Source organism: Pristiophorus japonicus, chromosome 8, assembly GCF_044704955.1.
Source record: "Pristiophorus japonicus isolate sPriJap1 chromosome 8, sPriJap1.hap1, whole genome shotgun sequence".
NCBI lineage: Eukaryota > Metazoa > Chordata > Chondrichthyes > Pristiophoridae > Pristiophorus > Pristiophorus japonicus.
In genome coordinates this window covers 86,565,226-86,578,634 of record NC_091984.1, presented here as the reverse complement: position 1 = coordinate 86,578,634, position 13,409 = coordinate 86,565,226, and the positions used below count along the sequence as shown (strand labels likewise).

General features: G+C 43.0%; 1 protein-coding gene across 3 annotated transcripts in view; it reads right to left on the bottom strand.

Annotated features, from left to right (window-relative positions):
- The window catches only part of dnai4 (dynein axonemal intermediate chain 4), a 172,634-nt gene that overhangs the window by 38,761 nt on the left and 120,464 nt on the right, over positions 1-13,409 (bottom strand). For all 3 annotated transcript variants that reach the window (XM_070886135.1, XM_070886137.1, XM_070886136.1), the window contains exon 11: positions 11,130-11,281. In XM_070886135.1, the coding sequence (XP_070742236.1) occupies positions 11,130-11,281 (152 nt within the window). The remainder of the gene's footprint in view (positions 1-11,129; positions 11,282-13,409) is intronic.

The following is a 13,409-nucleotide window of genomic DNA, read 5'->3' as shown; positions in this document are numbered from 1 at the left end:
ATTGGCCTGTGGTGCTTCGTCATATAGAATTGGTTGCGTACTCCAACAAGCTAATGAGTCGGGTAAACTTCAACCAGTCGCGTATGCTTCAAAATGTTTGTCGAAAGCGGAAGGCACCTACAGCATGGTAGAGAAAGAAGCACTAGCTTGTGTGTATGGGGTTAAAAAGATGCATCAGTACCTGTTTGGTCTTCGGTTTGAACTGGAGACAGATCACAGGCCGCTCATTTCACTGTTCTCTGAAAACAAACGTATCAATACCAATGCTTCATCCCGCATCCAGAGATGGGCGCTGACATTATCCGCTTATGATTATGTCATTCGCCATAGACCTGGCACCGAGAATTGTGCCGATGCTTTGAGCCATCTGCCATTGCCCACACCGGAGGTGGAAACGCCACAATCGGCGGACCTATTGTTAGTTATGGATGCTTTTGAGAGTGAAGGAACCCCTGTCACGGCTCAACAAGTTAAGACCTGCACCAGCCAGGACCTGATTTTATCGGTGGTGAAGAGTTGCATCCTCAAAGGTGATTGGTCTGCCATACCCAAGTAAATGTGCGAGGAGACCAAACCTTACATTCGTCGCAAAGACAAACTGTCTATTCAGTCGGATTGTATACTGTGGGGCGATCGTGTTGTTATGGCCAAGAAAGGGAGAGAGAAATTCGTACGTGAGCTACACAGCACACATCCCGGCATTGTAATGATGAAAGCCATCGCCAGGTCTCATGTATGGTGGCTGGGAATTGACTCTGAGCTGGAATCATGTGTGCATCAGTGCAACACTTGCATGCAGCTCAACAAAGCACCAGCGGAATCGCCGCTGAGTCTGTGGTCGTGGCCATCTAAACCATGGTCCAGGATCCACATAGACTTTGCAGGTCCCTTCCTGGGGAAGATGTTTTTAGTTGTGGTGGATGCATATTCAAAGTGGATAGAGTGTGTAATCATGTCATCCAGCATATCCACAGCTACCATTCGTTGTTAGCGACAACGGATCGTGCTTCATCAGTCAAGAGTTTCAAGAGTTCATGAAACTCAATGATATCAAACATGTAAGATCAGCACCGTTCAAACCTGCATCCAATGGGCAAGCAGAACGTGCTGTCCAAATCATAAAGCAGAGTATGAAGCGAGTAATCGAAGGGTCATGCATACTGCTTAGTTACAGGACAAGACCACACACGCTTACCGGGTCTCGCCTGCTGAACTAATGATGAAGAGAGGTCTTAAGACCAAGCTATCTCTTGTACACTCTGACTTGAATAATCATGTTGAATATAGAAGACAAAGTCAGCAAGGATATCACGATCATGCAGCTGTGTCATGCGATATTTCTGTAAATGATCCTGTATATGTTCTATATGTTCTGAATTATGGTCAGGGTCCCAAGTAGATCGCTGGTATTGTCATGGCCAAGGAGGGCAACAGAGTATTTACTGTCAGCTCAAAAATGGAGCTCAACATGCAGGAAACATATGGATCAGACAAAACTGCAGCACACAGACGAACCGGAACAGTCGGAGGAAGAGAAAATCGTCGAGCAACCAACCTACCCCCAGTCATCAGAGGACTCAGTGATCATCAGTGAATCAGCACTTTCAATCACTGACATGTTCAATGAAAATGGGCTTTCAATTCCTGACATGGCCATTGCCACTCCCACCAGGTCAGCCACCCAGTCACCTGTCACAACATACTCTGAACACTCACCCAAGGCTGGAGTTGAACTGAGACAGTCAATCCGGGAGCATAAAACACTGGACCGACTCAATTTGTAAAAGACTGTTAATATCTCAGAGGGGGGTATTGTCATGTATGTAGGCAAGATAGGCAATGGCAGACATTTAAAGATCACATGGATGAACTTCAACAATAGTACATCCCTGTGTGGCGTAAAAATAAAATGGGGAAGGTCGCTCAACCGTGGCTAACAAGGGAAATTAGGGATAGTGTTAAATCGAAGGAAGAGACATATAAATTGGCCAGAGAAAGCAGCAAACCTGAGGACTGGGAGAAATTTAGAATTCAGCAGAGGAGGACAAAGGGTTGAATTAGGAGGGGGGAAATAGAGTATGAGAGTAAGCTTGCAGGGAACATAAAAACTGACTGCAAAAGCTTCTATAGATATGTGGAGAGAAAAAGGTTAGTGAAAACAAACGTAGGTCCCTTGCAGTCAGAATCAGGTGAATTTATAATGGGGAACAAAGAAATGGCAGACCAATTGAACAAATACTTTGGTTCTGTCTTCACTAAGGAAGACACAAATAACTTTCCGGAAATACTAGGGGACCGAGGTTTAGCGAGAAGGAGGAACTGAAGGAAATCCTTATTAGTCAGGAAATTGTGTTAGGGAAATTGATGCGATCGAAGGTCGATAAATTCCCAGGGCCTGATAGTCTGCATCTCAGAGCATTTAAAGAAGTGGCCCTAGAAATAGTGGATGCAGTGGTGGTCATTTTCCACATTCTATAGACTCTGGATCAGTTCCTATGGATTGGAGGGTAGCTAATGTAACCCCACTTTTTAAAAAAGGAGGGAAGAGAGAAAACAGGGAATTATAGACTGGTTAGCCTGACATCGGTAGTGGGGAAAATGTTGGAATCAATTATTAAAGATGTAATAGCAGCGCTTTTGGAAAGCAGTGACAGGATCGGTCCAAGTCAGCATGGATTTATGAAAGGGAAATCATGCTTGACAAATCTTCTAGAATTTTTTGAGGATGTAACTAGTAGAATGGACAAGGGAGAACCAGTGGATGCGATGTATTTGGACTTTCAAAAGGCTTTTGACAAGGTCCCACACAAGAGTAGTGTGCAAAATTAAAGCACACGGTATTGGGGATAACATATTGACGTGGATAGAGAACTGGTTGGTAGACAGGAAACAGAGAGTAGGAATAAACGGGTCCTTTTCAGAATGGCAGGCAGTGACTAGTGGGGTACCACAAGGTTCAGTGCTGGGACCCCAGCTATTTACAATATACATTAATGATTTAGACGAAGGAATTGAACGTAATATCTCCAAGTGTGCAGATGACACTAAGCTGGGTGGCAGTGTGAGCTGTGAGGAGGATGCTAAGAGGCTGCAGGGTGACTTGGACAGGTTAGGTGAGTGGGCAAATGCATGGCAGATGCAGTATAATGTAGATAAATGTGAGGTTATCCACTTTGGTGGCAAAAACAGGAAGGCAGAATATTATCGGAATGGTGACAGGTTAGGAAAAGGGGAGGTGCAATGAGACCTGGGTGTCATGGTACATCAGTCATTGAAAGTTGGCATGCAGGTACAGCAGGCGGTGAAGAAGCAAATGGCATGTCGGCCTTCATAGCTAGAGGAATTGAGTATAGGAGCAGGGAAGTCTTACTGCAGTTGTACAGGGCCTTGGCGCGGCCACACCTTGAATATTGTGTACAATTTTGGTCTCCTAATCTGAGGAAGGACATTCTTGCTATTGAGGGAGTGCAGCGAAGGTTCACCAGACTGATTCCCGGGATGGCAGGACTGACATATGAAGAAAGACTGGATCGACTCGGCTTATATTCACTGGAATTTAGAAGAATGAAAGGGGATCTTATAGAAACATATAAAATTCTGACGGGATTGGACAGGTTAGATGGAGGAAGAATGTTCCCGATGTTGGGGATGTATAGAACCAGGGGTCACGGGGTAAGGATAAGGGGTAAGCCATTTAGGACCGAGATGAGGAGAAACTTCTTCACTCAGAGAATTGTGAACCTGTGGAATTCTCTAACACAGAAAGTTGTTGAGGCCAGTTCGTTAGATACATTCAAGAGGGAGTTAGATGTGGCCCTTACGGCTAAAGGGATCAAGGGGTATGGAGAGAAAGCAGGAATGGGGTATTGAAGTTGCGTGATCAGCCATGATCATATTGAATGGTGGTGCAGGCTCGAAGGACCGAATGGCCCACTCCTCCACCTATTTTCTATATTTCCTAAGTTTCTAAGTACTTTTGGGATCACTAGCCACTAGATGGCTTCACTGTTGGAGGCCATTGGGCTGCACACATAAAAGGCCAGCCATTTTGTATATGAAGCACTTTGGGCCTTAATAAAGCAGAGCCAAGGTTGTACCTCTTGGAGTTAAACAGTACTCAGTCTAACAGTTATTGCATGCATAGCACTTACACTCATTCCATCACTTTCACTCTACCTTCTCTTATTTTCCTCCTTGCAGGAAGAGAGAGCCCAAAATAAGAGGGAGAGAGATAACCGGCGGTGGCCCTCCATCATTTGCAAACCTGACAACAGCAGAGGAGGCTGCTTTAAAAATATCTGGAGTTGCCGAGCAGCTGGAGGTGTGAGATGGAGAGGGCGGGACATCTCAGCAACCTGGTGACAGAGTTACATATCATAAAGCTACATAACATACAGAGACTCATATGGGGACTGAGGTCAACTGCCATTGAATGGTCATCATGTGCACAATCATATCTGTATTCATTCTTCACAAGACATATCTAACTCATCTCTTTACTCTCCAACAGATCCGCCAATAGCCCCTCCCCCCACCCCATACTGTCCAGGAGGAAGAGGAAGACGATTCCTCAGAGGAGCCTCCAGCATCTGAGGGCGCACCATCACTAGACATAAGCGTACCCAGCACCAGCACAGGTACGTACACCTGGTTGGGTCCCACGCCAGATGTAGTAGTGCTATCACCTAGTGTCTCACAGCTCACAAGTGAGCAAGAGCAGATGGTGGGGACAGGGAGAGCACTGGAGAGTCCTGGATGGCACAGAATGGTCCTGGCTCTGCTCAACTGCATGCAGACGCTGAACCTCAGGCGTCATCCAGAAAGAGGGCGATCCTGGAGGTGCAGGAAGAAGTGCAGGGGGCTCCGACAAGTTTTACGAGCGCGATGTCTGCCAATGTTCAGAGAATGAAGGAGTCCATCTCCAACATGAGCACCACCGTGTTGCAGGGGATGGTGACTGTACGCTCCTCCATGGATAGGATGGCCACCTGCATGGAGCAGCTAATGCACCATTCACAGGAGCACATGGTCACTATGGAGAATAGATGGCTATTTATGGAGAATAGATTGCAGAGGCTCATAGACCTCCTCTCTGGGAGGGATGTCAGCATAGACTTGAGTCCTCATGACCACAATGATGTGCAGCAAGGTGCTCTCCAGCTCTTTGGTAGCAGGGAAGTGAGCAGGCTGCCTCGACCTCTTATGAAACCATAGGGGTAGCTCCTCGGAGAAGCACATGGAAGAAAAAGATGACACGCAAGTAGATTCACAAGGGTTGCCACTTGGGTATTTTATCCAATGTTTCTGTAAAATTTCCATTAATGTGCTGTCAAACATAAAAATCTTTATTTTCAACACTTTCCGGTCTTGGACAGATTTGTGTGAACCTTTGGAAGTTGCTTAGTGAGTTGCAGTGAATGGTGAGACATAACAGTACCTCCAGCAATGGCAGTGAGTGTGAAAGGAATGGCTGAGTCATTGTAGGGATGCTTTATGGTGTTGGTGTGGGGTGGTGCCATCTCTGGCCTCCTGGCAGCAATGTGCATAGATACTGATGCCCTCTGTCCTATGCAGCATCAGGTGATTGCGAAGAAAGTTGGTGTTGTTGTTGTTGGTGCTGCTGGTGTTGGCGCTCATCATGGTCAGATTCTGAGGACCAAGGTGAGACAGTATAAATGGCACCCCTGTTGATCTGTTGATGGAATACATGGCAGGTAAAGTAGAGATGACAGAAGCAATCTGTCAATGGAAAGAAATTGCAGCCTGCAGAAAGCTCAATCTGTGCTGGAAATGTGGTGAGCAACAGCTTCTGCCTGAGGAAAGTTATCAGCTGTTCGGTGAGAGCTTTTATAGTACATTTGATGCTGTCAACTAATCATCTGGATCAATGCCATTCAACTCCCGCCTCAGGTTGACAGTCGTGGACCCAAACAGTGTGAATCAGATGGGCATCCAGTGAAATTGGAATTGTAAGCTTAAAAAGACTCTTAAGGGTCTGACAACAAGCTGATAATCCTTTAAATTGGGTTGCCCACCTCCGCTGGTCGGGTCGCTGCTGCACTGTCAGAAGCGCCTGAGGGAAAGGCATGTGGGGGTGGGATGACCGCAGGTTCCCAACACGTGGCAAGTAATTTCAAAGTTTCCCACCCTACCCGCCTCCGATCACGCCCACATGGACTCCGGAAAATTCCGGCCTACATGGCTGCGGAAGGATGGGGGTGAAGACTGTCTAACCATGATGCTCCAGCATCATGGGATCATGAGGTGTGGGGCAGGCTTGATGGACCAGCTAGTCTTTTCCTGTCCGTAATTTTGTATATTCAATTTTTTTCACCTTTTTGACCCATAACAACTTCTCCTGTTTTTTTTTGCCTCTCTCTGGAGATTACATGGCTACTGGGGGGAGGAAATGTCCAATCATTATGCACCAGGCATCAGTGTGGGGCAGGCTTGACGGACCAGCTGGTCTTTTCCTACCTGTCATTTTCCTGTTTCATATGTTTTAATAGGGCTAGTGGATAGTGATAAGATTTTCAGGTACCTACCCCAGGTACTAGATTACTACATACAATGGTAAACATCTTGCATCAAAGAATTTATAGCGAACTTGAAAGTACTTCTATAATTTCTTTTAAAATGAGGAGAATAAAAGGATGATCACAAAATAATGAATAATCAAAGTAAAATATTAAGTTATAAAACAAATCATTGTTAAATGTGTTGATGTCGTAAATAGACTGATGACAGCCTTGTTACAAGTGCTCAGCTATACATTCAGATATTTTAAATATGATTTATTTGGTTGCAGTAATAAATTAACATTTGTATTCTACTTTAAAAATATCTCCTATTTTATATAGCAGTGTAAACTTAGCCAGTTTACCATAACTATTTGAATGTACCATTGTTTTTACTCCTACCAATATCAATGTTCATTGCTCTCAGTTATACCAACTGGGAATTTGGACATTTTGTAAGTTGAGAAACCTAGGTGAAAGGCGAAGGTCCATAATGAAAGATATAACCAAGTTTGAAAAGAATAGTGAGAAAAGAAGAGCAATTGAGAAGTAAAGATTAGATGATGTGTGCAGGACTCTTTTCTTACCCAGTATGTAAAAAGCCCAACAAAAGAGGGCACATTGCTAAATCAGTTAATGGGAAATGAATCAGAACAAATAAGAGTAGTGAGCCATGGGAAACATCTAGGCAATTGTGATCACAACATAATAAGGCTTAAGATATAAAGATTGAGAAGGACATACGCAAGACAAAGATCAAAGTAAGAAATTGGAAAAAAGCTGATTTTAAGGGGATGAAAATGGAACTAGGGAAAATAAACTGGAAACATTTACTGACAAACAAAGAAATAGAAGAGCAGTGGGAAATATGTAAAACAATGATCAATAGAGTCCAGGAGAAATATATTCCACTAAAAAGCAAGAACAAACTAGTCAGCATGGATGAATAAAGAAATAAAGACAAAATTAAAATTAAAGAGAAAGGTACTGGATTATTATATACAAATGGTAAACATCTTGCATCAGAGAACTTGTAGCAAACTCGAAAGTGCTTTTATAAGTTCTTTTAAAATGAGAAAAGGATGATCACGAAATAATAAATAATTAAAGTAAAATATGAAATTATCAAACAAATCATTGTTGAATGTATTGATGTCGTAAATTGACTGATGATGTCCTTGTCACAAGTGTTCACCTATAGATTCAGAATTTATGCAATCATATTTTAAATATGATTTATTTGGTTGCAGTAAATGAACAACAAAGGAGAGGATGACAAAAGGAAATACAACGAAGTTAGGGCAAAGTCGAAAAAATAATTAGGAAGGCAAATAGAAACTACAGAATTAAATTACCAAGGAATATAAACAACAACAACTTATATTTATAAAATGCCTTTACTGTAATAAACCATCCCAAGGCATTTCACAGGAGTGTTATATTAAAAAAACAGTATTTGACACCGAGCCATATAAGATGATGTTAGGGCAGACGACCAAAAGCGTGGTCGAAGAGGTAGGTTTTAAGGAGGGTCTTAAAGCAGGAAAAAGAAGTGGAGAGGTGAAAAGATTTAGGGAGGGAATGCCAGAGCTTAGGACCTAGGCAGCTGAGGACATGACCGTCAATGGTGGAGCATTTAAAAGCGAGGATGTTCAAACGGCAAGAATAGGCAGAGCGCAGAAGTCTAGGTAGGTTATAGGGCTGGAGTAGATTACAGAGATAAGGAGGGTGAAGCCATCAAGGGATTTGAAAACAAGGATGACAATTTTAAAATCGAGGCATTGCTTAACTGGGAGCCAATGTCAGTCAGCAAGCACATGGGAGATGGGTGAGCGGGACTTGGCATGGATTTGGGAGGTGACAACACGTTCAAGAACTTGAGAGGAAAGGGAGGTTGGAGATAGGACATTAGTTTGCCAGGATAGAGGTGTCAATGGTTATTTTTTTTGAGAGGGGTGAGAAAAGAGGGACAATACCTGAGGAGAGTGAACCGTTAATAATATCCGCTAACATGGGGTCATCAGCAATTTAGTAGGGACAGGGTTGAGATAGCAGGAAATTGGTCTCATTGGCAAGATGAGCTTTGAAAGGGCAAGAGGGGAGATAGGAGAGAAATTAGAGAAAATATGCAAATTTTGGGTTAGGCTAGTGGGAAAATGGAGAGGAAGTAAGGTCTGGTGAGCTAGGGGAAGCGAGCAAATTGAAAACAGCAGTTGAATGGATGTTGTCGATCTTTTTAACAAAGAAGTCTATGAGCTCCTTACATTTATTGTTGGAAGTGAGGAAGGAAGCGGCAAGGGTCGGTGGTTTGAGAAGACGCTTAAGTGTTGGAGAAGAGGGATCTCATGTTATTTTTGCCGTCCTGGATGATCTTAGAATAGTGGGCGGTTCTAGTGATGGAGAGCAGGACCTGGTAGTGCTTTATATGATCTAGCCAAATCTGGTGATGGATGATTAGACCAGTTGTCCGCCAAAGACATTCAAGTCTGTATCGCTTGGACCTGATGGGTATACCGGGGAAACAACTAGGGTGAGAGAGTGTAATGATTTTAGTGGGGACAAGGGCATCAAAGGTGGTGGAGAGAGTGTGATTTAGTAAGTCAGTAACTGCAGAAATAGTAAAGTATTCTACAGACACATACATAGCAAAAAAAATATCAGGATAGGGATAAGGCCACTAAGGGATATACACAATAAACTTACAGGTAATGACAGTGAAATTGCAGAAATATTAAATAACTACTTTGCCTTGGAATTTACCAGGGAGACTAACACAGTGGACATGACATTAGAAGAGATCAAAAAAGATATAAAGACATTTAAGATTGAAAAAGGTGGGAGATAATTGATAAACTAATCTAACTTATAGAGGATAAAACCCCTAGTCCAGATGGATTGCATACATGCATATTAAAAGTTAGGGAAGATATAACAGAGGCACTATTACATATATATATATATATATATATATATAAATTAATTACAAGAGGGAATAGGTGGAGGACTGGTGGACAGTAAATGTGATTCCTATGGGAGATAAAACAAGTCCAGGTAATTATAAACCAATTAGCTTAACGTCGGTAGTAGAAAAAATGATGGGATCCTTGCTCAAAGATGTAATGGAAAAACATCTAGACACTGAAAATATAATAAAGAGTAGTTAGCGCGGATTTCAAATAGGAAGATCATGCTTGACCAACTTTATTGAATTCTTTGAAGAAGTAACATAAAGGATAGATAAAGGTAATGCAGTAGACGTAATATATTTAGATTTTCAAAAGGCCTTTGATAAGTTACAGCATTGTAGACTCATGCCTAAGATCAGAGCCAGGGAACAAGTAGCAGAATGGATAGCAAGCTGGCTACAAAACAGAAAACAGAAAGTAGGGATTAAAGGTAGTTACTCAGATTGGCAAAAAAGATGGGAAATGGTGTTTCATAAGGATCTGTGCTGGAATCACTGTTGTTCACCATTTACAAAAACGATTTGGACTCCGGAATCGGAAGTACAATTTCAAAATTTGAGGATGACACCAAATTGGAGGTGCAGTTAATACAGAAGAGGGCCGTGACAAAATGCAGGAAGACATTAATAAACTTGCAGAATGGGCGTGTAATTGGCAAATGAACTTCAAAATAAATAAATAAGAGGTGGTCCATTTTGGTAGGAAGATTAAGGAGGCCACATACTCCTTGGAAAATAAGTGTCTAAATGGGATAGAGGAGCAGAGGGACCTGGGGATACAGATACACAAACCACTAAAAGTAGCGACACAGGTTAATAAGGTCATGAAAAAGCAAACAAATCACTAGGGTTCATTTATAGAGGGATAGAATTGAAAAGCATAGAAGTTATGCTAAACTTGTATAGAACCTTGGTTAGACCACACTTGGAGTACTGTCAATATTATAAAAAGGATATAGAGGCACTGGGGAAAGGGCAAAAAAGACAATAGAATGATATCAGAGCTGAGAGATTATACCTATCAGCAAAGATTGAACAGGCTGGGGTTCTTTTCTCTAGAAAAAAGAGAAAATCGAGAGATGACCTGATGGAGGTCTTAAAGGGTTTAATAAGGTAGAGTAGATGTTTCAACTTCTGGGTGAGATCAGAACTAGGGGCCATAAATATAATATACTCACTAATATATCCAATAGGCAATTCAGGGGAAACTTCTTTACCCAGAGAGTGGTTAGAATGTGGAACTCACTGCCACAAGGAGTAGTTGAGACGAATAGCATAGATGCATTTAAGGGGAAGCTGGATAAACACATGAGGGAGAAAGCAATAGAGGATATGTTGATGGGATTAGATGAAGAAGGATGGGAGGAGGCTCGTGTGGTGCATAAACACCGGCATGGACCTGTTGGGCCAAATGGCCTGTTTCTGTGCTGTAAATACTATGTAATGCCAGGGTTTTGAAAACCTGTAGATTGTGCAAGGAAGGGAAGACTGAGGGATGTAAGAAGATCCACGGTTTTGAGGTTTTGGGAAAGAACAAGTTAGAATAGGTGATGGTGTGAGTAGTTTAGATTTCAATACAGTAAGGATGCAGGAAGAAGTGCATGTACTGTACTAAAGTAATGACCAAGATCATCTGATGACCTCACCTGCTGTCCAGAATTAGCCCATCTTCAGGGGTCCGTATGTTGTAGATTGCTACAGTTCCATCATAGTGGCCCACTGCCAGCAGATTGGGGCTATCTGCAGAGAACTCCAGTGCGGTAACACCACTTTCACAGTTATAGGTGCGCTCAGGCCACTAATATAAATACAAAGATAAATTTTTGAGGGTGGAAAGTAGAATTATATCTATTAAATCACATTGTCACTGAAAAGATTGTTCTTTTAATGAAATAGAAATCAACTCAAATAAAAATCGTGAGATTCTGATCGCTATCACACAAAGTTAAAATCTACCCCACTATATTGGGCTTTGTAAAAGGGAAATTATGGGATGCGATTGCTCATTCTTAAAGAGTTAAACAAAAAGAAATGATTGTGCTGGCTCCTGGAAATGCCCATAATATGTGAAGAAGGGTAAATGAAGGAGAATCAATATAGGTGTGTAGATTTGCACAAAGGCTCCAGAACTGAAAAATAAAGTGCTAATATTCATTTGTTTTATATTTCGTAGGATTTGCATTCAGTAATAAATGTTAGAATGTAAATATGACAAAGAGAAATTTCTGACTATTTTATGTTTTTTTTAAAAACAAAGGGGGAAAAATTCAGTTCGCATCAGCAGATGTCACTAATGGGGAGCTAGAGCAATATCGCCGGGGTGAGGTGAATCCAACGCCGCACGGCAAATCTCCCGTTTCCCCGTAGCATCGCCACTAACAGTTATCGCGGGGGCCTCAACGCCAGGTGATCATGACATTCATGAGTGTACAATGCTCACTGACCGCCCGACCTGCAAAATTGATTGTCGCCACCTACCTTAGCACTTGGAGGAAACAGTGACAGGGAGGGTTGGCATGAAGCAACAGGAAGCCGGCTCCAGGGAAGTTATTTAAAAGGATCATCAGTAATGAGTTGCAACTGTAGGTTAGTGGAGTTTCAGTGCTTTCTTGTCAGTTTCACATTGTGCAACAGTCTCATTTCATAATTTCAATGTTATTTAGTATGAGGATTGTTGTGGCAACTAAAAAGTAGCTATATTTATTATTTAAAAAAATCTAACTGCTACATTTGATTACATTAATAGAGCTGTACTGGCCCTCCAGAATCTTTGGCAGAGGGAGCAGAGGCAGCGAGAAAGACTGGAACATGTTGCTGGAGCAGGGGCCATCAAGGCTCTCAATAGGCGTCCTTATCTTCCGAGAGAACATTTCTCCTACCTTGAATTAAGCGAAGAGCAGTGTATTAGAAGGCGCCACTTCACCAAGATCTCTATCACCTCCTGCACCCAGACCTCCAGCCTCAGATCAGGGCAACCACGGTTCTCTCAGTGGCAGCCAAGGTCATTGTCACCCTCAATTTCTTCGGATCCTTCCCGTCTGCAACAGGAGACATGGCTAACATTTCACAGTTTGCCGTCCATCACTGCATCCAGATCACAGAGGACCTCTACAGTAGGAGAAGGGACTACATTTCCTTCCCCATCACCAGAGAGAAGCAGGGCGAGGGTGCATGTGGCTCTGCTAGGATAGCAGGATAGCTGGCTGGTCGGAGACAAAGCCTATCCACCCTTCACCTGGCTCATGACTCCACTCCGCAACCCAACACTCCTGCCAGCATTCATATAATGACACTCACGCTGCTACCAGGAACATCATCAAGCAGACCATCGGGGTGCTCAAGCAACAGTTCCGCTACCTTGAACGCTCGGAAGGGCCTCTACAGTACTCAGCTGAGTGGGTGTTCCATTTCGTGGTGGTCTGCTGCATGCTCCATAACTTGGCCATCATAAGAGCCCAGCTCTTGCCACCAAGGATTGCGGGACCAGCTCAGGAGGGAGAGGAAGAGGAGGAGGACGATGAGGAGGACGATGAGGAGAACAGGAGCGCGAGAGGAGGCAGCCACTCAATTGGACTTCCAAAAGGACTGTCTGTGACTGCCTCATCAGACAGCGGATCGAATGAATTAAACCTCAGAACCCCGTTGCTCACCATATCCCCATCATTCCATCCCTGTCACAGGCCATATCACAGTGCAAAGCTCAAATTAGACGCACCACAAAAGAATCCAAACTGAAATAATAAATTTATCAATAATCAGTGAACACATATTTACAACTAAAATATTAACTATTCAACCATGCCTCTTGTTACTGTGCTGTTCCTTGCTCTAGTGCTCTGACGAAGAGTTGGCCCAGTGGCTGCAGCAGGGCCGGTGGAAGGCTGCCGAGTGTCCCTGTGGGAGACTTCAGCTGGCCTTGCAGAACC